This window comes from Eschrichtius robustus, chromosome 2, assembly GCF_028021215.1.
Source record: "Eschrichtius robustus isolate mEscRob2 chromosome 2, mEscRob2.pri, whole genome shotgun sequence".
Taxonomy (NCBI): Eukaryota; Metazoa; Chordata; class Mammalia; order Artiodactyla; family Eschrichtiidae; genus Eschrichtius; species Eschrichtius robustus.
Genome location: NC_090825.1, coordinates 66129226 through 66155698, shown reverse-complemented (window position 1 = coordinate 66155698; position 26473 = coordinate 66129226). Strand labels below are relative to the sequence as shown.

The following is a 26473-nucleotide window of genomic DNA, read 5'->3' as shown; positions in this document are numbered from 1 at the left end:
TGTCACTCTTAAACAATCTCCCTAAAAATCTCTTCTCTTTATGCTATATAGGTAATGTTTTCAACACTTCTGACATATAGCCCTCAAGCCTTAAGAAACTGTCAACATTTCAGCACTTCTGGCTGGCAAGCTGTATCTTGACTTTGGGGGCAAACTGTGTGTACAGAACTGTCTCACCAATGTTCTAAGACCTTCTTCTAGATTTTAAGATCTGTTATCATTCCACCAAATGTGTCCCCTATTTCAGAGGTATTGGGAGTTGTGAAGTTTCTAAAGCAGAGAACAGAATAGGTCAGCTGAAGAAACAACCACACGGTCATCTCCGAAATTTGGATAGAAAACTGTTTAGACAACAATGGTGCTGTGAATGAAGAAAACATTTGTTCTTAGGCAACCTGAAAAGAGGAAAAAAAAACCTTTCAGTGTCCTGGCAGGAAATCACAAGAGCACAGCTGCATCTGGTAAACAGACTGGGATAGCTGTTTCTCAGCAAATAATGTGGATGAAAGTTAAACTTGCTTTAAGATAAAATAGAATATACCTGACAGTTAGGTGGTACCAGAAATGGGAAAAAAATTAAAACTTTTCCTTTTTAATATTCTTTTAAAGAGAAGAAAAAGGTAATTGGTCCCAAACTCCCTTCCAAGGATGTTACTGCTGAATCTATCAGATGCACATAGAAATAAAATGCTTATATTTAAAAGTTACTTTAGAAGAGTGAAGATACTGAGAAAAACCTGGGCTTTCCAAGGCCACTTAGGTTCATTTTGCCCACTGTCTAATTTACTAGCTTTGTGACCTTGAACACATCACTTTTCCTTCCTGAGCCTCAATTTCTGGCCCACTTAACCCACAGAAATACTGCTGTCAACCAAAGGAAATGGTGTACCCTGGAGGCATATGGTAAATTAAAAAGTATCCAACAAATACTATCTCTTTTTATTCCCTGCCAAGAATTATGCTGGGTTAGGAAGATCAGAGACATTGTTTTATTCAGAGCTCTATCTCCAGTGTCCAGAACAGTGCCTGGAAGACAGTAGGTTCTCAATAAACACTTGTTGAACAAATGATTTTTTGAATCACTCCTTGTACTTGGAACTAAGCGAAGCCAGAATCGTTTTTATCAATAAGATATGTGAATGTCTCACGTATCTCACCCTTTTGTTTTCTTCAACAAATAGCATCTTTCTTACTGTTTTTCTTAAAGAAGAGGATCTTGGCTGGTCAGTTATCATATTTACCTTTTAAAATTCTGAAACAGACCCATCCTATGCAATAAAGAAAAAGAAAAAAAAAACCCTAAAAAACCCAAGTATCACCCATCCCCTTCCACTGGCAATTCAATGCATGCTCCTTTTAGTTTTGCTTTAATTGTGGTGCCATCCAGATTAATTCTGAAAAGCTGAATGTGAGGCCAGACCCAATGTGCCTGAGTTATCAGACACTCATTTTCATTTTGTCTGGTGGAATGGAAGTTTGGCATTAAGCGCTTTTGTCAAAGCCAAACCACCGTATGACTTTAAGTAGAGGAAATCGATGGTCCAAAACTGAGTGTGCTGAGTATGCAATCTGTTTCTGATTGATGGGTTCAGAAATGTTACCATTAACCACCCAAAATACACTCTCATGTTGGCCATAAAATGCAAATGACAGGGATCACGCGATTCAAGCCATCATGAATTTAAGCCTTTCTTTCATTCAGAAAAAGTAGATGTTTCTTCAGTGAGAAAGAAACCTGGTTCACAATATCTTTTCTGTAGTATTTGCCAAGCCAAGGCGAACGTATTCGCACAACTGTATTAACTCATTCTCCAGAGATGATTGACTATGAACAATAAGTCCATTGAGTCTCACGTGCTTAGGGGGAGAAAATAAAGGCAACTAACACTGAATTCAATACTGCTTGGTACAAGCCACACACATGGATTAAGATCAACGCCTAGTTTGTCCCCAGGAAGAATACATACAGCAACATTCTTTTAGGTGGACAGATGTCCTTAAATTCAGCTCAGTGTGCCTGTCTGCAATTCCATTCTATCAGTAAAACAACAATGATCAAATCAACACTGTTGTTCAGATGTTGTGAGCTACGAACACATCAGGAAACCTAATGTATTTAGGCAACCTCTGAATTTCCTCTGCAAAAAAGAATTTGCAGCATGGCCAAACTGGCTCAAAAAAAAAAAGGGGGCTGTCTAGAACTAACAGTTGAAGTATCAACCTGTTCATCATACAAATGTTGCAAGAGCTCTTACCTTGCTCGCAAAGTGCACCAACATAGCTTGGAAGGCAGAGACACCTGAAGGTATTAAACCCATCGACACACGTGGCTCCATTGCGACAAGGATTAGAGTGACATTCATCAAAATCTGAAATAAAATCGTAAAAGGCCACAAAAGTACTTTCAAAACAGGTCAAAGGATCTTATTTAGTGTAAGATTGCCAGGTGAAATACAGGATAGCCAGTTAAATTTTAATTTCAGATTAAAAAAAGGAGAAACTTGAGTATGTCACATGCTATATTTAGGGCATACTTATACTAAAAAAAATTATCTTTTTTTATCCGTAATTCAAATTTAACTGATCTTCTAATATTTTTATTTGCTAAATCTGGCAACCCAAAGAAAATTTCAAATATATTCAGAGTAGGGTCATTATCTCCATTGCTTTTAGATGAGTCACATGAGTCCTAAAACCAATAAAGAAACCCCCTAGCCTTCCCACCCCCTATCCCAGCTCACACTCTGATGACCTCACATGTGAAACACTGAAAATACTTAACTGAGCATAGCCTCTGGGCTCTTCCCTCTCCAATATATCCTTCACTCTGCTGATTGTCATCTTCTTTAGACACAATCAAGATAATTTTACTCATTGGCTTCTAAACATTCCAAGGGCCCCAATTATCCAGGGCAGTGGTCCTCAAAGTGTGGTCCCTGGACCAGCAGTATTGGCATCACCTGAGATTAGAAATGCATGTTCCCAGGCCCACCCCAGACCTACTGAATCCGATATTGTGGAGGATGGGAACAACAAACTGTAGTTTACCAAGCCCTATAAGGGATTCTCACGCATGCTAAAGTCTCAGAATCACTCGACTAGAGTATGAAGTAAACCTCTTCAGTACGTTGGACCCAGGACCTTCTTAGACCTATCTAGATCCAACCAGTTTTCCAATATTCTTTCCCAATGTTTCCCTCTCACAAACCCCTAAGTAGGCATCCTGAATACTCGTAGCCCCTAGGATGCATTCTGCAGTTTGTGGTCTCTGTGCTTTTGTTTGCTGTGTTGAGTCTCCCTCTCCCACTTATCAAAATCTTCCCCAACTTTTATCTATATCAAATGCAACCTTTCTAACATAGACCTCTATGATCTCTTGTGATGAAATGAATGCCTTTATTCCATAGCATTTTGTAATTCCACTAAAAATTTAATTCATGTTTATATTAAGTATTAAAAATGAATATTCAAAGTAAATTAAATTTCTAAGAGGTATATACTGTATTCTTCCCTAAAGAAATGGCCTTAGGGAAAATATTATATAATAATGATGGCAAATACTTTTATAGTGTTCGCTAAGTGCCCGCCACTGATCTAACAGCTTCACATATAATAACTCATTATTTTTAACTGATTGTAATGTGAAAAAGAATGGGGGCCACAGAAATGTTTTTATACATATATATGTAAATTTGATATTTAAAATATAATTACTTCTTAAATGTTATCTATTGCGATCTCTATAGCCTCACTGATTAGCACATAAATAGAGCTTACTAGCTCTGTTGACTTTTTTTTTTAAAGATAAGTATTCTTTTAACATGAATGCTGGGGGTTTTATCTCAATATTGCCGGGTAATCTAAAGTGTAATCCATGGGCCTTCCTTACTCGATCATTATGAGTAAACCATTATGGTGCTGCTAAAAGGAGCACCTAGTCAGTAGATCCCATCATTTCTCTCCTAGAGTCAACATCTATATTCAGCCAAATCAAAACTGGGGTCCTTTTTAAAAATTTTTTTAAGGAAAAGGAAACTTAAATAAGAATGGGAGTAAAAGGAACTGATTTAGTAAAGAGACAGTGATATTCTTTGGAACCCAAAAGAGAGGAGGAAGACACCAATGTCACAAGCCCTTGAGGCTGGACTCTAGGGACAGCCAGAGAAGGAGCTTTCCCATTCCACATCAGAGCAACAAGTTATCTCAAAACATAAAAACTCCCTATTTTTTAAAAGAGCTTTCTTAAAAAATTTGTATTGAAATTGATAATTTATTGATGTGCAGATGTGGGGACAGATTAAAATTTTTTGTCAATACTTACGCAACTTTACATTTGTAAAGCCTCTGTGTAAAAAACACACAAAGACACACAGCTGATCCCAGTAAGCTTCACTGAGTCTTGGGTATATCAACAAAATTCAGTAAATATCTATCCCTCTTTCCCACACCCTACTTAACTTACTCTATGATTTTAATTTCACTTAACATGTAATTCATCTACACATAGGTTTCTCCAAAATCCTCTGATTGATTCAAGCAATATAAATTCCCCCCCAGTACATCTTCTGGAAAAGCACTACGGTCTTTCACGTGAGAACATCTTACCAAGCTCACACTGGTCTCCACTGTATCCTGGCACACAGGTGCACACATAGGAAGTTTCAGTAGGATAACAGGTGCCCCCGTTAAGGCACGGGTTTGTTTTGCAACGATCAGGTCCTACCATGTTCAGGAAAGAAAGAAAAGCAATTAGGCTCATCACTAAGTTTCAACATATTTTAGCATAAAATGCCACTTCTTGCTATCATAACATAAGCTTTACCATAGCAATTTAGAGATACTACACATTAAAAATTAACATTAACTTTTCTCTCTGGAGTGTTTCTTGGCATTATAACTAATTATTACAAATTGCATCTATTCATTTCTGGGATTCAATCATCATTATTTTAAACAATATTTTGTATGGTATCTGGCAACTAATACATTCTACTGCAGATTTAGTTGGCATGATAATGGCAATTGATTTTAGTCAAAATGATTACACGTATGTGCACAGTGAATGGAAAATGTATTCTTTTAAACGAGGTTAGTTCATGTGAAATGGCTGGATACACAGAACATGCATTCTTTTTAGCATTGGCTTGTTACCATCATTTGAATTATTATTGCCTTTTACCACTTAATGCTCAGAAACTTTTTCTTCGAAAGTGTGCACTGAAGTCTCTTCTGCTACATTAATATGCTTTTTCCAAAAACACGTTCCAAATGTACTCCTTTAAACTATACTTGAAGAAAAGCAACACATGGATTAAACTCTACTGTATAAAAACAAACCCAAATACAAAAACCTCACCTTAAATGAAACCCCAAATGTTTATTACAATTTTCTTATTAAAACACAAAATTGACACTCCTAGCGGATCAGTATAAAGGCCAGAGATACAAATTTATGAGGAGAAAACAGTTTAATACGTATTTTCTAAATGCAAGTACTTTTACACTATGTATTATTCTGTAATATATTATTATTATTCTGTAATATATATATTATTACATATGTTATTCTGTAATATATATATTATATTATTCTGTAATATTGCATGGATAACTTTATTTACATTAATAGCTTATATATATTATTTGAATACTTTTCCAGAATTGCTTGTTTCAAATGTTTAAGAATCCAAATGAGAGTTAAATGTTTTACAAAAGAATTGAAATAAATAGGTCATATATGGAATAAAAACCATATTGTCAAAAATTGAAGTCCTGAAAGTCTGAAATAATGTACGCGAAGAAAAGATGTCTACTTATGAAACATGAATATTTGGATAAACAGGTACTGCTATAGAAGATAACTGAGCCTTTCCCACCCAGGAAAGTCAAACTCACACTTTCTGAGTGTTAAGAAAATTCTGGACTACTAGAAAGACTTGATAGATACACATTCGCGTGTGTGGGTTCAACGTGATAATTAGGTTAACTCAGATGGTTGCAACTATTTCTTCAAAAGCGACCCCAATTTTGCTAAGACTCTCCTATAGTTCTAAAGATATTTAAAATCACCCTAGCCATTTTAGCCTTCTGCTTTTGAAAGCACACTGCCTAGATGACAAGGCTATGGTCAACAGCACATCTACATGCTGCTCTTAGTGCAAAATCAAAATGACATTTAAGTGAAAGGGCTTGGTAAAGTGCGGCGTGCCACACAAATGTGAAGTACAGCATTATTCCCACCACAGACACGAGAAACCATGCGAGAGTATGGGACAAGGACTTGACAAGGAAGGGGGCTGTGAACTTAAAGTAGTTTAGATTAGAATAGTTTTGTTTTTGTGCATTTTATTCTCCCCTAAACACTTTGTAGTCATCTCTGAAAGCTGAAACTGCAACAGATAGACCAGGCAATCCAACAGGAGCTACTGTTTACTGAATTAGCCTAAAGTGACAATGTGTTTTGCAATGAAGACGCAAGCTCTGATTCTAGGTAAACATTGTGGACTGGATAACTGGTACACATTTCTCATTCGTTTGTCAAATCCAACTCTCTCTCTATATATAGTTATTACCAGTGATTTCTATATCATATTTTCTCTAACCTGAAGTATATTTCAACTAAATTACAAAAGAATAAATATTGGCCAGATTACTAGGTTATCATTTACAGATTAAGTAAAGAGTGACAACAAAAAAATCCATCAGCCACCTTTGATCAATTTTATTCACGAAATACTTCAAGTCATTTATGAAAGTTACACTTTATGACTATTTCACTCTATCTGAAGCACAACAAACTGAAGCATTGGTAGCGCAAAAGATAAGTTTGAAACGATCAGAAGAATAATTCTAAGTACAGCCATGCTGTAAAACATATTCATGAAAATATTTTCATATATTTGATATCATATAAATATGATATCAAAATATCATATTTTCAACCAACACAGTCCTAGAAGTACTGATTTCTTTTTCTTTTTCTAGGTAGCAACTAGGTGGTGATAGCTACTTGTGGTTTCCACTGACATTGTTATTTCCATTGTTCTTGGAAAACACCATTAAAGTGAACTTTTCAACATTATCAAGCTAGATTAAAAGGAAAGTAAATTCTACACAGTAAGCAGTCCAAGATTTCTGACTTACATATCATTAAATATCAATTATTCATTTTTATACTATATTAATAGGAAACCACCAAAGACCAGTAGAAAAAACCACCTACTTTGGAGTGGGGCTGATTTGGGTTCAAATCCCACTTTTGCCATGATGTGTGCGGCTACAACCCCGGGCAAATTACAGAACTTCTCTGAACCTCCACGTCCTACCCTTTTAAATGGGGATAATAACGTGTGCATTGTAGCCTTTTTGTGAAGCTTAAATGACACAGTCTATATGAACCAGCATCAAATTCGTGCTTTCTGTCCATTCAGTAAAAAATCAGAAATCTTCTCTCAACAGGCAGAGCTTGAATATATACTGGATGAATTCTCCTTATGGCTAGGCATTGTGTTAAAAGCATTATGTAGACTATCTGGAGTAAGGGAATTACACAAAAGTATGAACTGATAACCAATATTGCATGAACTATGTGAAGTGTTTATTAAAGTTATTTACTATTCTCATTTTTAAAGACCTGACAGATCTTGATATTGCCATAATTGCACCCATTCATGAGAGATATTTTAAAAATAAGATGTTTTTCCTGTTTTTCAAACTAAGATGTATAACTATGGGACATAAGACAAAGCAATACTTTAGTTGTGGGTAAAACCAAATTGAATTTTTATACCATTAACAATTTCAATTTTTCCATGTTGCAATTGTGTGTTGTTTCTTACACCCAGAAAAATACAAAGCATATCTTTAAAGCCCCCAAATAGTCTATACTTACTTTCTTTGTATCTCATTATGGAATCAATACTATGGCCTGTCCTGCTGTTATATGAACAATACAAAAACCTTCACTGATTTTAACATCACAACAAAAATTATATACACATCTATGTTAGGACCAAAGGACTGTTTCCAAGCTTGGAAACAGATTTATCAGTGTTGTGCCCTTACCTGGTAAATAGATTGCTGTGCCTTCCACTGACTCTTCATTAATGCCAATCAGGAAACTGGTTTCATTAGAAGTTTCCAGAAGGGAAAATGATGGTGTTGCAAGCTCAGTATTTAACTCTGCGGTGCTTAGTGTTGCCTGATTATTAGAATCAAGAATCCTCACCGATACTTGCTGTTCTGGTGCTGCTACTGTGGCATCCTCCCCTCTGATCAAAGCTGCTTGTGTTTCAGGGTTTATTTCCAGAGGAGAAGGGACGGTGGGCCTCTCAGAAGTCTGTGGGCTGGCCTGAGGCACCACACCTGCCTCGACCCCATAAATCACAGAAGCAGAAGTAGAATGTGGCCACAGTGTAGCACCTTCTAACTTCATTTCACTTGCAGCTGTGACAACAGTCCCAGCCTCAGGTGTTTCAATACTGGGAAATACCTTGACTGTGTCTCCAGAAAGTTGAACACTGGTTTTGTTTTGAGAGTCTTGGAAAATCTCAGTTTCTTCTTGAGCAATTAGTTCTGTGGCAGAAGCCTCCATTTGTTCTAATAATTTAGGTTTACTTCCATCTTCTGAAGGCTCTGTGTCAGGAGATATGGATGGAGGCTCAGTTATGTGAAAGTCCTCTTCACTTGAGGGTTTGAAAGTCACTTCAATATTTGCAAGTTTTCCTGGGGGTATTGGGGATGTGCTGGCATCTGTACTTGGCAGAGCTCTTGGCTGGGGGTCCTCTGAGTGCTCAGAGGCCCCGCTGCCTAAGTGGACACTGAGTGGAGGAGGTGATGGTGTCTGAGAGAACAGCTTTGCAACAGCTAAAACTGTTGATGTATCCATGGAAGCTGGGGGATTGGATCCTTCCATCACATCAGGTGCCTCTGTTAAACTCTGAGCCGTAAGGTAGGTAGTACCAATACTTACATAGGGGGTAGGATCTATCAGTGCCTCCTCAGCCCCGGAAGAGAATTCTGGTTGAAGAGAGGGACCTACATGTTTCTTTTCTTCATCCTCATTCTGTGTCCTTTCCAAATGGCCCAATGTTGATATTATTTCACTTTGGTCTGCAATAGCTTGACTGTCAGACAAGGTGCTTGATTCAAAGATGTCATCCAGGGTTTTTGCTTCAATTTTTGGTTCTTCAATCTCTGGATTAACTGTGGCAGACTTACTAGGAATGGGCAGGGATGTTGCTGTGGGAAGCAAAACATCTAATTCTGTTTCTGGGCTAGGGATGGGTATCCCAGGTGTGAAGATAAAGCCCGTGTGATCTAACTGACTTCTGTTTTCAGGAGGCATCGATTCGTTATGTGTTGCCTGAGTATCATTAGCCAGAAGAGTATCACCAGAGGCCTCAAAGTTTTCCTCGGTTGAAGAGAGGTTAACAGCTGCCTCATACTTCTCTAGAACTTGAGTGCTGTCTTCATTGCTGCCAGGTGGTCCTGAGGGTACCTCTGTATCTAAGTCCGTTTGCATTCCAAGGATGTCTTCATATATAGGTTTAGTGTGATCAATATCTATGATAGTATTTTTATCTGATGTCAGCTCAGGTAGAATTTCAAGGATGGTACTCTCTGTAATTGTCAATATTAAATCCTTGTCCTCTTTATCCAGATCTATAATAATATTTTCAGTGGCTTTTCTTCTGTCAGGTTTTAACGTGGAATCCTCGAATCCCCCAAAGTGGTCTTGGAAACTGTCTGCAGCACCTTCTGTGGACGTTTCATATGACACTGTACTTGACAGTGTGCTAGTTGGACGAGGGGAGCTTTCATTCTGCTCTGAATCAAGAGGCAGCGCCACTGAAACTGTTGGGAATCCATCAAGAGTAACAGCTTCAGCACTTGGAGCCTCAGGATGTTTTTCCAGGGATCTATCAGGAACAAATGTGGTGCTGCCTTGCCTAGTTGCCTGAGTAGTTCCAGAAGTGTGGACTAAATCAACCACATCCAATTCCCCAGATCCTTCTCCAGAATGTTCATAAAACCAGTCAGATGGTTTTGGTGTTGATGTAACAAATCCTTTGGCTGTTTCAGGACCATAAGTTCTAGTCAGAAAATCAGTGGAAGGGGTTGCTGTTTCTTTAGTTTCTGCTGTTGAAGTGCTCTCGTTAGAGACTTGATCAGTCATAGTCTGTGGTCTCCTAGTCTGGATTTCTTCTGCCCAACTGTGTGTCTGATTTTGAGGATGTTCCGTGTCTGTAGAGGAAGTGAGAGTTGCCGTGAAGGGTCCTTCTGTTGTGGTGTCACTTAAAATTTCTAGTAAGGCTGTGCTGGGTGCTGTCTCACTGGCTTCGAAGATGCTGTCTACTTTGGCAATGAGTGGTCTGATTTCATTTGCCACATTTCCCATTCCCTCATCGTCTCCAGTTGTGTCACTTAAGATGCTGGTTGCTGAACTTTGCACTTGAGAAGTCTGGGGATATAATGTGCTAATGACTTGTTCTATTTCAGTAAAGTTCACGGATCCTGTAGTGGGCGGAACTTCTCCTGATCCCAGTCCAGAGAATAAAAGATCCATATCTGACTCTTCAATTGTTGGTCTCATAACTTTGGGAAAGGGTTTTATACTTTCTTTCTCTTCGATTGTTGAACCTGTAATCACACTTTCAGCTGGTATTGATTCAGTCACTGAGGCAGTAGCTAAGAAAATATGGGATTTTTCAGTAACTTCAGGGAGAGTAGTATACGACTCTAAGCTCTCTGAATCTAGGTTTGGAGTAGACACGTCAACTGAGGAAATGCCTTCCCCCTCCATGTTCTTATTGTTACTGTAAGTTTTCTTTGTTGTTAGTGTAGAATAATCTGTGGTTCGGAGTCCAGTTTCAGGAAATGTTTGGGAATCGAAAGTTGTTTGTTCTGGTGCAACAGAGCTTTGAGGGGGTTCAGAAGATTTTTGTTCTTGAATCTTTTCCTGTGACACTATTTCACTTTCAATTCCTTGCCTTACAGGGTTGACTTCTTTCCTGGGCCATAATTTGTCCGGCTCCATAGTTGGAGGAAAGTCCATTGAAACTGTGCCATTGACCTTCACTTCCTCCTTTCCCTTTGAAGCTTTAGTACTTTCAGCTTCTGCTGTTGGCACGATGGTGGATCTTTTATCAGTTTCATTGATAGCACCTTCTTCACCCAATCTTTGGTCAATACATGGGGAATCTGTCCCAGAGACATTTCCCACAGCCCTGGGAAACACTTGGTCAACAGAGCTGCTTACTGAGACCAATTGCTCACCTGAGCCCTCAGCTGAGGCTGTGAACTCTTCCCAAGGGAAGGCTGAAGTGCTGACCAAGGTGCTACCAGGCTCTTCTGAGTCAGCTGCGTGATTACTGTGGTCTGAAGTAGGTATTACAGATGGTGACCTCTGGGTATCCTTAAATGCTGCATCCCCAGAGCCTTCCGTCATTACCATTTCTTCTTTTGTTATGGGATGAGATACTGTTGAGTATTCTCTGAAGTCACCACTGAAATCTTCCCCCAAAGGAAAATCTGTAGAAAAGCCTTTTATTTCTGCCCCAGGAGTTGGCTCTCCTGGGATCTCTGAAATCATGTTTTCCTTGGATGTTTGGCTTTTAATTTCAGCAACCTCTCTGTCCATTACAGTACTCAAAACTAGTCCAGTTGGCTCAAAAGGGAATACAATTTCCACGTGTGGAGACAAAGTGCCAGATGCTTCCTTTCTGGCTTGAATTTCAGGCTCTAAATTTAATGCAAATGAAGAAACAGTGGTGGTTTCTGGGTCAGCAGCAGCTTCTCCAGAACCCTGCTCCACAAAGACAGAGACGGGGCTACCTGGGACAGTGGGCGGCACTTCCCGAACCCCAGGTTGACTGCTAAGGCTGGGTTCAGCAGTCTGTGCCCCCAGATGGTCTAAAACATTAGTTTCTGTAAAGGCAAGAGTAGAATTTGCTGTTTCCATTTCAGACTCTGTGGGTGTCATCCAGGACATAAAACTCTTCCTGGTAGCAGATACTGAATCACTAGATGTAGCTTCATTTGAGCTTTCTAATTCAGAGGGTAAAGTTAATTGATCTGATCTCTGTGTGGGCGCATGTACCTCAGCTGTAGAAGCCGTACCTGTAGTTCCCTTCTCCTCATCTTTCCTTGTCTTTCCCTCAAGAGGTGTACTGAAAGGCCACTCAGAAGTGTCTGTCTCCCCTGCAAATTTGGTAGGCACTACTGCAGAAGATTGTTCAGAAACCGAATATACGGTGGTTGCAGGAACATCCAAAAGGCTCTCTGTGATCATTATCTTGCTAGTGTCTAAAGTAACGAGATAATCTGTAGTATTTTTCCGTGATAAATCAGTTACCATGGCAAACATCTGATCTTTATCTTCTTCTGCTTCCCCAGAGCCTTCTGGAATTGGAATTGAAGGACTTCCTGAGAACTCTACAATTTGTCTAGGGGTTATTTCCACCCAGCTTTCTACTGTGGACAATGGCTCATCAGGCCGTGGAGTCCCTGTTAAGGTAAATGATACATCCTCTGAAACATGCGCTGATACAGAACTTGCAACTATACTTGGAGTATAGGTGGTAGAAGTACTTTTTTCTGCCTCTGCAGCAAATGTTCCTTCTGTAGCCCTTGAAAAGACCATTTTTTGAGATTCTTGGTCAATGGCAGCATCTCCTGAAGACTCTTCAGGAAACAGAGGTACCGATTCAGTATGTTCATGTACCAGATTATCAAGGTCAGGACTTTTCTCTGTGACTGATTCTGGCCCCTCTGTGGCTTCTCCCTCATGGCCTGGGGCTGTGGGGAAAATATCAGGCTCGCCACTTGAAAAATGCTCTGGTGCTTCAGGGTAAATCTCAGGTCTCCATGTAATTTCAAGGGATTCAGTTGTTTCTTTAGACTCGTTAGGTTGCGTGGCAGTAGGCATTCCAGTTTTGGTGATTACAAACTGATGACTATCACTTTCACTGCTGTCTGAAAAATTTTGAGAAGGTGCAACACTTTCGAACTGGCCACGCCTAGCTTCTGCCGCTTCTGGGTCCTTGGGCACAGTGGTAACCAGATGCTTTCCATTTATGTACTGCACAGATGGGGTGGTCGTGACGTCAGTGGCATTGGCACACTCCTCGTCTTCCCCTTCATCCTCTTCACTGTGGTATAGATCAATTTCAATTAGCTCAGGTAATATTTCAGCAATTAGATCATGCTCTGGATCTGTTTCTTCACTACAAGGCTCATCTTCTTTAGATTCTGAATCTATTGGATGACCAATTACACTCAAATCACTCATTCGACCTGAAAAAAACAAAGAGTTTTCACAATACTTAAATAGAAGATTTGGCAGTGTACGACAGAAGAAATCGATAGCAAGGCTGGCTGATCACACTCTCACACACAAAGAAGGATTCAAATCTTTTCACATTAAGAGCAATCACCCTTCTATACATGGTTCTCAGTCTTCGAATTTGCTCTTTGATATTAACAATGGGAAAAATAAATCCAATTTAAGATTGTAGCAACGGGTTATGAAAAGCCTTCAACATGTTTAACACAGCAACGTCCTTAAAATGGAACAAGGAATCACATACACACATTGTAATCATGAAATATAGGAATTGATCTTTGTGTGACCTGAAAAAAATTTAAAAGTTAAGACCACTTCACCAGATCATACAGAATAAGTAACTGACTGCTGTCCTTAATGTAGGAGGACGCTTAGACGCCCTGTATTCAATAAGGAAATGAGAAGCGAGTCCTTCTGGCCTTTTGTCATAATTTGTCCTAGAAAAGCAAAAGAGAGATGTCTTTATAGCCCTTTCACAGTGTGATGACAACCCCACCCCAATGCAACAGTGAGACAAGACTTAGCTGCGTAGGCTGCAGGCACATCCCATACACGAGGGCAGGAAGCCCTGGAGGGAGAGGGGGGTCTCCATGCAGGGATGGCTCGCTGAAAGCACCAGGAAAGAAGAGCCCTCCACACCTTTACACCTTTATCCTTCATGAGAGGTGACCTGGATTCAGTCAGTTATCCTTCTTTTTATTAACCTTTTCTCCAAAGGAAGTTCAGGAGTCACAGCCAAACATTAGAACTAGCATACTTTAAATAACACTTATCCTCAGAACATTTCCTAGATTGTAGATTGCCACAGGGTACCAACCACTAAGCCCAACTGCCTTTTCTGTCTCCAGATATCCACCAGCAAAGCTCCTTGTCCAAATGCCAGGAGGGAGGCCATTCTGCACCCTCACTTTCATCAGAGAGGAATTCAGTCATCCTAGGAGAGGGTCCTGTCACTGCAGCTGTCCTAGTCTCAGTGTCACGGCAGTGCAAAAAGGTACCTGCGGGTGTGCTAACCCAGGAAGAAGACAAAGAGAAGCACGGGGGATGGCCCCGTGTCTCCTCCTCTGGCCCCAGGAACACTGTCGCAGAGTTAACTTTCAGCCTAGCCCTGATCCATGCCACACACACTTAGGCTGAACCTGAGAACTTAGAGGGGGAATAAATACGACGGAGTCACCCCTGCCCCCCATCGGTAGGCAGATGGCTCCTGTTGTAAGTAGCTGCTCCCAGGATGCTCCTGGTGGGCCAGAAGTCAAGACTTGGCGCTCCCAAGGCAGGGGCCTGGGTTCCATCCCTGGTCAGGGAACTAGAGCCCACATGCCACAACGAAAGATGGGGCATGCCGCCGCAACGAAGACTGGGGGCAGACAAATTAATTAATTAATTAATTAAAAAGCCGCACCCTTCCACGCATGAAAGGATCAGTATCTAGCATTTACCGATGTCAAAAAAGAAAAATACTCTATTGAGAAGGTAGCAATATTGTTTATATTCTTTATGTCAACATAAATACATAAGAAGTATATGAACTACCAATAAAAACTTTACGGGGCTTCCCTGGTGGCGCAGTGGTTAAGAATTCGCCTGCCAATGCAGGGGACACAGGTTCGATCCCTGGTCCGGGAAGATCCCACATGCCGCGGAGCAACTAAGCCTGTGCACCACAGCTACTGATCCTGAGATCTAGAGCCCGTGTGCCACAACTACTGAGCCCACGTGCCTAGAACCCGTGCTCCACAACAAGAGAAGCCACTGCAATAAGAAGCCCACGCACCGCAAGGAAGAGTAGCCCCCGCTCACCACAACTAGAGAAAGCCCGCACACAGCAACGAAGACGCAACACAGCCAAAAAAAAAGGTAACTAAAAAAAAAAAAAAAAAAAAACAGAAACTTTACGCAGCTCCTTCTGTTTTTAACTATGGTTTGCTAAAAAAACCCCCAAAGACCATAAGACTTTTTATGTAACTGGAACATATACCATATTTACATTTATCCCTTTCACTCTAATAAAAACAAAAAAGAAAACTCTTTTTTTTTCTGTATCCCATTTTCACTGTATTGTCTCCATAAAACACTATTTGTGTTGGAGTGGGATACTCTTCCCTAAATATATATATATATACATATATATGTCCATCCTATTTAACTTTCACACACTACAAATCATTCCTTATATCTCCACCCCATACGTTCAGCCTTTCAACTATGTAAACAAAGGAGCATAGGTATTCAAATGAATGAAAAATATTTCTACCATAAAGAGAAATGAGGTCAATACATAACTCCAGTACATTATAAAAATATAAAATTAATACAGATGATTTCTGCCACAGATGTTACAACTACTCCTAACTGCCAAACTTAAGGAAATGGCTAAATGCCTTACCTTTTTTTCCCAAAAAGAATAAGTTCGTTCAATATTAGATCACTGAAGTTGATACTGTGATCTTATATTGCCTCATGGTGTATATATTTTAAAAGAAAACATCTTCAGATGATAAACACCTTTTAATATGGCTTGTGTTGAAGGCTACCTTTCACTAAGAAAAAAGAATGTGAGAGACTCTACATGCATGTGCATATATAGGTATATGAGAGAATACATCTTTAAATGCCTTCTGTACAAATGAATCTCTTGAAATGTCACATTGAGAATCTTATCTAATCACCAAATCAAGTAGTCTCTCATTGTTAATACTATTTGAACATAGTAGAATTAAGCCACACTCAGTTAAACTATTCTGTTCAACTCTGTAGGGTTTAACAGGAACTTCAAAAATACGCCTATCTTATATTGCTTATAGTGTCATTTTACATCCAACCCTTTTCATTAGGTTTCACTGGGTGTAAATGAGAATTCACTATTAAGAATTATCACACATACAGTTGCTAAATTCCCACAGCATCTTATATTTAAATACAGATAGAATTTCAATAAGAAGCATGGGTCTGTGTCAAGCATATAAAAAAATCCCCACCACATTTTGTACCTTTTTACAAGTAGTTGAGATTAAACTAACCATTCAGCCAAGCTTCTCCAGCCAAACACAAGGATAAATAAGGAAATAACTGCTTGGTATTCTTTATTTATAAACTCCTAGGCTAGGAATAGGGTAAAAATACTCAATGTTATTATAGATTTGTATGGATTTCTAAATAAATTCCTTACTTTTTTAGAAAACAAAACTGATATAAACATATCCCACGATCTTCTTAGTGAATAATTATAGATAGAGGTTTCATTAAGTATCATGTTGGTAGCTCTAAAAATAAGTGGGGTGGAATAAAGCAGAAAGAGAAAAGACACAGAGGCATGTCAGTGTGTCAAATGTCAGCATGTCAAAGGAACTGACACCCTGATGCTCACTTACATGTTTCACAAAGGAATGAATAATTTAAAATAAAATGTTTTTCTAGCAAAGAAAACAAAGAAGTCATTGTAAATCAACAATTTATATAGTAATTTCATTGACTATCAACTCTTATTGTCCACTTAATTCAATTAGTTAGTGTCCCTGACATTCACCTTATATTCTCTAGTTTTAGTTCAATGAACAAAGGATAATATTCTTTTAGTCCATTTTCCACTTGGGTAAGGAACTCTGACATTTCTTATTGCTCATAAATCTATGAGGCCTTCTTAGTATTTTAGACCATTGTATTAGAAAATTTCACCAAAAGACTCAAATATTAGATGGAATATATTTTCTAACCTAAATAAATATCACAATATTTCAATCACAGCCATACAAACACAGCAGAGAGTGGTCTTTGCATATACTTCACAACACAGCTCGGCATCATACTGGTTTTTGCACGCAATATTAAACGTACCACCACAAACATGCATGGCACCCAAACATGTTATCTCCCCAGGACCAACTGATTGCACAAAATTTACTGAGTACCTATTATCTATGAGACTATATGGCAGACACATGCTTACCAACTTTACAGAGACCTAAGACCTCCAAGGGTATCTTCCAAATCTCTCTCTCTCTGAAACAAATGCTCTTGCCAATAGTTTAGAGAAATGACCTTACTATAACTCTTTTCTCCCTATTTTTTTTAAAAAAGGACACTTTTTCAGTGTACATATTGCGAATGTACCAATCATTAAATTTAAATTAGGATTCCTTTTTCCACTTGCCTTATAAGCATCTGATCTGACTTGCCTCAGAATGGTAGAAAACACAGAAATACTTTAAGCTGTTTCATCTTATACTTCTCATGGTACCTTGAAGCTGGCACTGACCAAAGAACTATCAGCACATCGTAATAAACAGTGATTTTAAAAGTGCTCATTGGAAAAAAAAAAAAAAAGTGCTCACTGGATATGTACTGTAAAAATATTTCACTAAATGAGAATTCTTAAATAAAATGAAGATATGAAATGTGAGTTGGAATTATTTTGTTTCCTTTTTCTGAAGGAAGATTCCCAAGGAATCTTCTCACAATTAAGTTACTAGTATTTATTATTAAAATAAGTTGTGTTCCAAATGGTTTCTTCCATTTTCTTAGTATTGGTTTGAGGGTGACAAAAATATTCATTGCCCAGGGCTTTGAAGATAATTTTTTTCTGCCAACAGATTCTCTACAGATAAATCTACATTTCATTCTCAGCGTGGCTAGTTTGTTTCCATATTTTAAAAATTTCATGAAACCTACCTAGTATAGATAGGTGAATTCTTTCCTACTGCTGCCACCTACATCTCACCCATGTTCCTATTTGCTCCTCTTTGTTTATTTATTTTCTGAAATTACTTCTTCATCCCCCTTTCTTGTCACCACCATCACCCACCACGCATGCTATGAGAGAGTTGCAAGAGCTATAATTATTGCAAACCAGAAAAGTTTCTTTGTAGGGTGTGGCAGGGGGACACCTGTGCTATTGTGAAAGCAGGTATTTCATTACAAAGTTGTGATCTGCTCTACTTTGTGCCAACAGTGCAACCTCAGGGAGTAATTAATATTCCCAGCTCTTAGATGAACAAGTCCTTATAAAAGACGGCTCTATTTTAGAATTTTATTCTAAGGGTGATATAACTTTTATTTGGATTGCAAGAGTCAAACCACAAAACTCCACAAGGTGTATGTATAATCTTTTCTATGTTTACATGAATGTATTTTAACAGCTTGACTTGAATATACTGGTACCACGGTTAATAGATTTTTTTTTTAATGGCATTTCACACAAAGCTTTACTGCTAGCTGACCTCAAATTATTCACCAAGTATTTTTAAGTACTTCATGGCAGAGTTTTGTAGACATAGCACAAGTCTTCCAGTCTTAACTGTTAGCAGACACAAAACATAGTTGCTGAGATGCAGAGGCAGCTGGCTAAAGTTCATGTTCTCTATAGGGAATTTTACAATTTAAGAACTTTTAATTAAATGTAATTATATACAAATCTACTCAGCAGAGAGATATTAGGATCACATTTCTTTATTAAAATAGATTTCATCTTAATGTGCATCAAAAAAGATTTTCGTTCTTTATTTAAAAAGTACAATAGACAGCCATACCGAAGTACTTAAGAAACACTTATAGAACTAAAATAGAGAAAACTTGAAGTTCTCTAAGATGTTTAAGCTTTCTGACACATACCTATGAATCTAATAACCAGGCATAAGCAAATGCTTCAATTTCATTCACCTTTGATATGTTCTTAATTAAAGTAAAATGCTAACTGGCACCTTATAAAGCAAAGAAAACCACCTAATGTGCATTTCAACTAGATTGTCTCAGACATCCTAAATTCCCCATCATTTTCAAAATCTGAGGCACTAAAAATGGTGCCAACTCAGGATGTTGAAAAAAGAATTGACATTAATGATCAAGATATAAACATCCTCCCCAAATCTTGTCAGTTGTTTTTGCGTACTTAATTACATTAATAATTGAAAATCACGCGATATTTATATCAATACCCAATTCCTCCAGAGGTGAGAGATTACGCTAGAGGCTGGGAGATGAAAATTGGATTCTGTGACCTGCATCTCCCTATTAGCTCTGCTAGCTGAGGTTCATTTGGTGGGCCACCCAAGCATGCTATCTTACTGACAGCTCCCTCTTGCTGAGCAAGGAGCTCCATATTTTTCAATTCATGAATTTTACACCCAGAAAGGGTAATAAACAAGATAAGTGTTTCTGATGGCCTCACTTTTGAGGCAGACATGATATGGGGATGATAAATGGGAATCATCTCTTTTCCCAAATTCAGATAATTCCTCTAATAATGCTGTTCTTTCAAGTGGAAAGAATGTGTTTAGATACAGTCTTCTGGTCTAAGTGCGCTTAAGGAGTTATCACTGAGTGTGGGCTTTTCTTGCTTATAGAAGAGGCTCAAGGGACTTCCTAACTTCCAATTTTTAAAGAGTAAGGGCTTTCCTGGAGAGCTTAATCAAGGAATTTTGGGCCCTTCAAGCATTTTTGAACAATAAGATAAAGAGCTATATGAAAGAAAATCCAGGTTATTTTGGTTTCTAAGTGTTTCTTTGAAAGCAGAACAAATAAACAAAAACCAACCATACCGCAGTACTTTTCTCATCTTTTTCATGTTAGTTCTCTAAGATTGTCAAAGCTTTTCATAGATAAATAGATGCTAGAGAGATAGATAATAGACAAATAATTACCAGATGTCCTAACACCAGAAAAGTACTTTGGTCAAAATCAAGGATTTAAAATTTGAGTAAAAAAGCTTTGACTAAAGTAAAACAAATGCCTCTCATAAATACATACATACATACATATATACATATATATATGTGTGTGTGTGTGTGTGTGTGTATATATATATACTTCCTTCTAAGCCTCCAAATTATAGTTACTAAACTAAACTTACCAAACACCATTTTATTTTAATTACACCACCCCTTCTTCAAAAGTCATCTCTGCTACCTGACCTCTTCAGTAGGGTGTTCAAACAGCTCCATCACTGTACCCACATTTATCCTCTGCCTTTTATTCTCTGTTCTCATTCTCTGCATCTCTAAGTTGGATGCAGAGAATCCAAGCCCCCATCTCAAGGTCCTCCTCATTCCCAACTCACACTTCTGTTCAACAAGAACACTCCTGCCCCCAACTTGGAATCTTCATAAACCCTCCTTTGAACTTTATCCCTGTATTTATGAATGATCCAGCTGAAGCCCCTAGATACCTCTTCACTAAAACTCATCAGCCCAAACTGGCTGTATCTTTAATTTGTATGCCATAGGACTTATGTCATATTATTCTTATTTATAACTTCCCTAGTTGTTATTATATGCTTGTTTCACCTTCCTTACTAACTTCTATATTCCATAATTAAAGTGAAGGGATCCTTTAAACATGTAATGCTCTCCTTACACTAGCCACTTAGCCCTTCTTTAGGGAATTTAGTTGGATGTACACTAGCCACTTAGCCCTTCTTTAGGGAATTTAGTTGGATGAATGCCTACACATTTACTTATCATCAAGAATGGAAGAGTTGGGGCTTCCCTGGTGGTGCAGTGGTTAAGAATCCGCCTGCCAATGCAGGGGACACAGGTTCGAGCCCTGGGCCGGGAAGATCCCACATGCTGCAGAGCAACTAAGCCCGTGCGCCACAACTACTGAGCCTACACTCTAGAGCCCATGAGCCACAACTACTGAAGCCCTCGCACCACAACTACTGAAGCCTGCGCACCACAACTACTGAAGCCCATGCGCCACAACTGCTGAAGCCTGCATGCCTAGAGCCCGTGCTCTGCAATGAGAAGCCTGCGCACCACAAGAAAGAGTGGCCCCTGCTCACCGCAGCTAGAGAAAGCCCCTGTGCAGCAACGAAGACCCAACGCAGCCAAAAATAAATAAATTAATTTTAAAAAAAGAATGGAAAAGTTTACATTTACTACTTTGATACTTCCTTTGAAAGACTTGTCTTTTTTTTTGGACTGAAAAATTGTTGTTTTTTGGCTGCAATAATAGCTCAAATTCTGAGATACAACTAAAAGAGCATACAGATAACTCAAATACTAAAGACTTTTATGGTTATAAAAATCAGATAATGTAAATATGCAGGCACAGTCTCAATATTCTTTTTATCATTCTTTTTCTTTCCAAATCTAGAGGCTGTATAGGCTTATCACACTGTTTTTCTCAAATGTAAATATATAATGAACAAATTCACTTTGGCAGTATAGCCAAAAGAGTCCTTAAGCTATAAGCATATTTATTTCCTTTTAATTTCCATGTTGATAGAGAGAAGGTAATATGGGTACAGCAAAGTGAGGTATGCAGTTCCGGGTAATTCCAGATGTATTCTCCACTCTTCACTATCACTTTTGATTCAATTACAATTGTTCTGAGACTTTAAAAAACATATATTTCAATGATAGTTAATTCTACTTTCTTCCTTACTTACAGATGCCAAGGTTCATTTAACATTTGTGAGAAAAGCTACACTTCCCAAAACATGATCAAAGACCACAGTTTCACTCAGGGGAGACTAAATTAAGCATATTATTTTTCCTCTTTAAAAATGGTAAAATACAACTTAAACTTGCAGAGGCTTAAAGCAGCCCCTTCCCCAGGAATGTCTATAGTTCAGCCTCTGTCTGAGGTCAGAAAGCCTTTACTTTACCAGTAGAGTTCAACATTCTCTAGGCATCAAAATCACATGCATTTAACAATACAGACACCTAATATTAAAAAAAATTAAATAAAGCAAATTTAAGAAAAGAAACAAACAAACAAAAAAAGTACAAAGGCCTGAGCCTTATCACTAGAAATTCAGATTCAAATTATCTGGTGGAGGATGGGGTAGTGGATATTTTTATCTGGAGGCTCCCTGGTGATTCTGATATGGATCCAAGGTTGAGAAGCAGTGTGAGCAGTATTTATGCCCTGGGGGATTTCTTGGTGCTCCTCAAGCCCCTGTACAGAATGGCATCATTGTTGGTCAGCTGGCTGACACGTGATCGGTGCTACTCTGGGTCCTCCTGAGTAAACTGGACAGCTGCTCAGTGAGGGGATAAACGCCCAGAGTTCCCTGTGAGCTCAATTCTGAGACTTTGCCTGCTAAAAGGTGCCGCTTATATTAACTTACTTCATATTACCTCTATTTTTCCTTTTATTAAAGCAACCAACTAGCCTTTATTGCATACTCTTGTTGCTTACTAATTATTTCAAGTTGCCTTCCCAACTAAGCTATGGATGACATTATTTTCTTTCCCCCAGCCGCAGAGTAGCTTGATTGAATGACTTTATTTCAACAAGCCTTTAAAATATTTCCTGGAGGTGAGTGTGAAGAGATGGGCAGAGAATGTTTTATCTGCAGAGAGTAAAATGGTTCCCCTATAGAGCAGAGCAGAGCAAGATAAGATTGCAACACAATAAAAAATGATAATTTTAGTAGATTCCATTGTACTCTACAAAAGCATACATTAGTATATTTTCTTTTCCCTTTCTCAACTTAGAAAAACCAAAACCTACTATGCGCAGCATACGGCCGAAGAAACTAACTCACCCTGTGAGACGCCAGGAATACTGTGGTTTTAAAATGAAAAGATAAAGTCACTAGAAGCCAGTCAAGGTAGTGTGTGCTGATTATATACTGGGTGCAAGCAAGTCCGGGTATAGTACTGTGACACAATACGTCAAATTTTCATAGACACGGATGCTGATATACAACTAAACTTTTCCTCTCACTCCACAGATTCTTTCTTTCCAGTTTCAGATCTCCTACTTAGACTTCAAATTATTTATGGAAAAATGCTTTATATATTATCACAATAATTCTAGCAAGTATTTAGAAGGTTCACCATAATTTATGTTCCTCCCCCAAATCAAACCACTCTTTTTAAGAATAATTGTAGCCTTCATGCCAATAGATCAATGTTTCCCTCCTGATCCATACTCAAAGTCTAAACACTGGCATATCTCTCTAAGGAGCACAGTTTCTAATGCAATAAAATAGGTTCTCAATTGTCCACATGATGCCCTAGGTTGAAAGAATAGCCTACCTTTTCTATTGCCTCAATTGTGTTACTAAAAAAAAAAAATCAAAGTACTTCCATACAAATGAAAAAAAATATACAACAGTTTTCACTAAAACACATCCCCACGCCCTCAACCAGGGCCCCATTCTTGGAATCCTTCTATCAATAAAGCCACTTATTAACCAGCTTTTCTATTTGTACGTGACAAACTGGCTTCACTGAGGTGCAATGTTATAAATTTTGTAAACTGACAAAAATAGGTAATGCCTTTTTCAAAATAAAATGTTCACTTTACCTCATTAAAATGGAACCTCACAAAGCATTTCTTTTTCCATTTCTTTTATCCCTATTGCTCCTCTCACCACACGTCTCTCCCCTTGGCTACGCCCCTCCCCCTCCCCCCCAAAAAGTTCTGAACACTGTCTGGGCCCGTGAATACATTTTTTATTCATTGCACAAATGAATGATCTAAGAGCTATTAAGAAAGAAGAATGTAATCCCTGTGTAGAGAACTGGGGGGTTTCCTTGACAACAACAAAAAGACAGCAGGGAATGCCCATGTTTTCTATGAATATGCAAGAACAGGCCTGGCCCAGCACCTGGAAAAATTTATAAAGAATTCGTAAAAAGATCTTTTCTTTGAAACAAAATTAAATTGGTAGTTATCAAAAATCACAAGCCCAATTTTCACACATGAAAAAGAGCAGAAAGCTAATGAATTCTACATGTAGATACTATAGAATCAATACTATAACTATATTTAAATTTTAAATAAGGGCTGCAGCTGCTTCTGATTTGCACCCAAAATGGCATCACCCTAGACAAACACGATCCATAGAAGACTAAAATTTTAACAAGCTCTTGCAGTTAAGCAGATACTATAGTATAATTATATTTGGCTCCCTGGTATAAATCATCTCGAATTTTAAGATAATTCCATTTTTAACCTATTTAATACAAACCAGTCTAAATCTTCCTACATTTAGAAGTTCAGAATGAAATAAGTGCTAAAGCTGAGACGGAATTAATTTGTACTAAGTCATTGCCATGTGCCAGGCACTGTGCTTGGTGCTTTCTAGTCACTTAAGGAGTGTTAAATGTGCGATGTGTCTGCCACCATGACTGGCAAGCCCTGGAAGAGATCCTTTCTCCTTTAAGCAATCTGGTGAGTTTGTAGTATTAGCGTGTATTTTTAATGGTATAACAACTGAGGTCTATGGAGATCAAGCAATTTACTCAAGACCAAACAGATCACAAATAACAATGTTGACCATGAACCCAGGTCTGTTTCCAAAGGTTCTTTCCACTACATCAACTGCCTCTTCCATGTATCCCATGGAGCAAACCAACTATTTATCCATGGTCGTTCAGAATATCAGACAGTGTGTGCTTCAAAAATCCAGTTCTAGTGTAGTACTTAGTGCATGGCAATTATTTGACTATTTGTTGAATACGTGTATATTATATATATGTTTGGATACATATATGTGTTTATATATAGATAATCATCTTTTTATTTCATAATCCCTGTGGTTTGGAAAAAAGAATATGGGTCAGAATTTAGGAAATATTATTCTTTTTATACAATAATCACCACTACATCCATTTTACTGGCAAAAAATTCTGACAGAAAATTTAAGAAATTCCTGGGCCCACATTGCCGAGAATCAAAGGAGAGACTGACTCTAGATTCCCCAGCACTTGCTTCTGTAATATTAGTGATTCAAATTTCACTTGAATTAAGATGTCATAAACCTATAGATCACCATTTAGAACATGCAGCCCACTCTTTAAAAAGTAGTTTTCTGTCATTTAACTTTTCAAATGTGTAACTCTGAACCATGATACTTCATAGGGATGTATTTTGAAAAGTTCAACGTATTTAACTTACAGAAGATACTATCTTTATCAAAAAGTATCAGTAATTAAAAAACAGAAAAATGTGAGAACAATCCCTCCTGAGGAAGTTGCCTGAATATCTCTGGTATCCATGAATCTGTATAGGTTTCTAGGTGAATCCTAAGAAGGCATTCATCTTCTGAAGGAGGGATGCCCGCTCTGTCATCCCAGCCCTATCTGGAAAAATGCCTGATTGTACTTGGGGCTCCTTAGCCCCACTGGTGAGCCTCTGTTGGGAAGCAATTGGCTAATAACTAGTTTCTGGTAATTTCTTTTTGATCTACCCCTCCAACAAGGACTAACTTATATATCTTCCTCCTCATGAACTATTCTCTGAATCCCCTGCATTCATTGATCCCTTCTTTGCTGACCTCATCTGTCATTCACAATTAGTACCTCATACCAAGTGTGTAATTATGTGTTTCTGTACTGCAATTATATTTGATTGTGTTAATATTGGCTCCCCAAAATACATTTCAAATCCTGGGGAGCAGGGCCTATGGTTTATGTTTATTTTTTGCCCCTTTTAATTCTGTTAAAGAACAAGGCATGTTGTAGCTTTACCTGAAGAGAACCCTTGATTGACTGTACTCTGTTGGAAGACAGTGTATGCCTTTCTCTAGATGTCACTGCCAATAAGAACTCAGTGGTATCTGCCTTTGGTTAACGCACCACCTCAGTAGTAGTTTTGATAATAGCAACTTGTAATTGCAAATGCCATTTTCAGAAAGAATAGGCATTGGTTCATGTTAGGAAGAAGACAACAAGTTCCTTTTAGCTATCTACGGAACATCTCTTTTATTAGTAAAACTCAACCTGTGAGAAATACAATTTCAATTTCTTAAATTTTTCCTTGAGATTAGTGGGTTAATAAAATATTTATAGAGCATTTAAAAATTTGAGAGTAAGGCTTCCCTGGTGGTTCAGTGGTTAAGAATCCGCCTGCCAATGCAGGGGACATGGGTTCGAGCCCTGGTCTGGGAAGATCCCACATGCTGCGGAGCAACTAAGCCCGTGCACCACAACTACTGAGCCTGCACTCTAGAGCTCGAGAGCCACAACTACTGAGCCCACGTGCCATAACTACTGAAGCTTGCACACCTAGAGCCCGTGCTCCGCAACAAGAGAAGCCACCTGCGCACTGCAACAAAGAGTAGCCCCTGCTCGCGGCAACTAGAGAAAAGCCCGGGTGCAGCAACAAAGACCCAACACAGCCAAAAATAAATTAAATAAAGTAAATTAGAAAAAAAACAAAGCTTTAAAAAATTGA

At 38.4% G+C, this 26473-nt stretch overlaps 1 protein-coding gene across 3 annotated transcripts in view; it reads right to left on the bottom strand.

Moving 5' to 3' along the window:
* VCAN (versican) overlaps window positions 1-26473 on the bottom strand; it is a 112117-nt gene that overhangs the window by 28559 nt on the left and 57085 nt on the right. For all 3 annotated transcript variants that reach the window (XM_068535608.1, XM_068535610.1, XM_068535609.1), the window contains 3 exons: window positions 8065-13296; window positions 4606-4719; window positions 2256-2369 (listed from right to left, as the gene is read on the bottom strand). In XM_068535608.1, coding sequence (XP_068391709.1) covers window positions 2256-2369; window positions 4606-4719; window positions 8065-13296 — 5460 coding nt within the window. The remainder of the gene's footprint in view (window positions 1-2255; window positions 2370-4605; window positions 4720-8064; window positions 13297-26473) is intronic.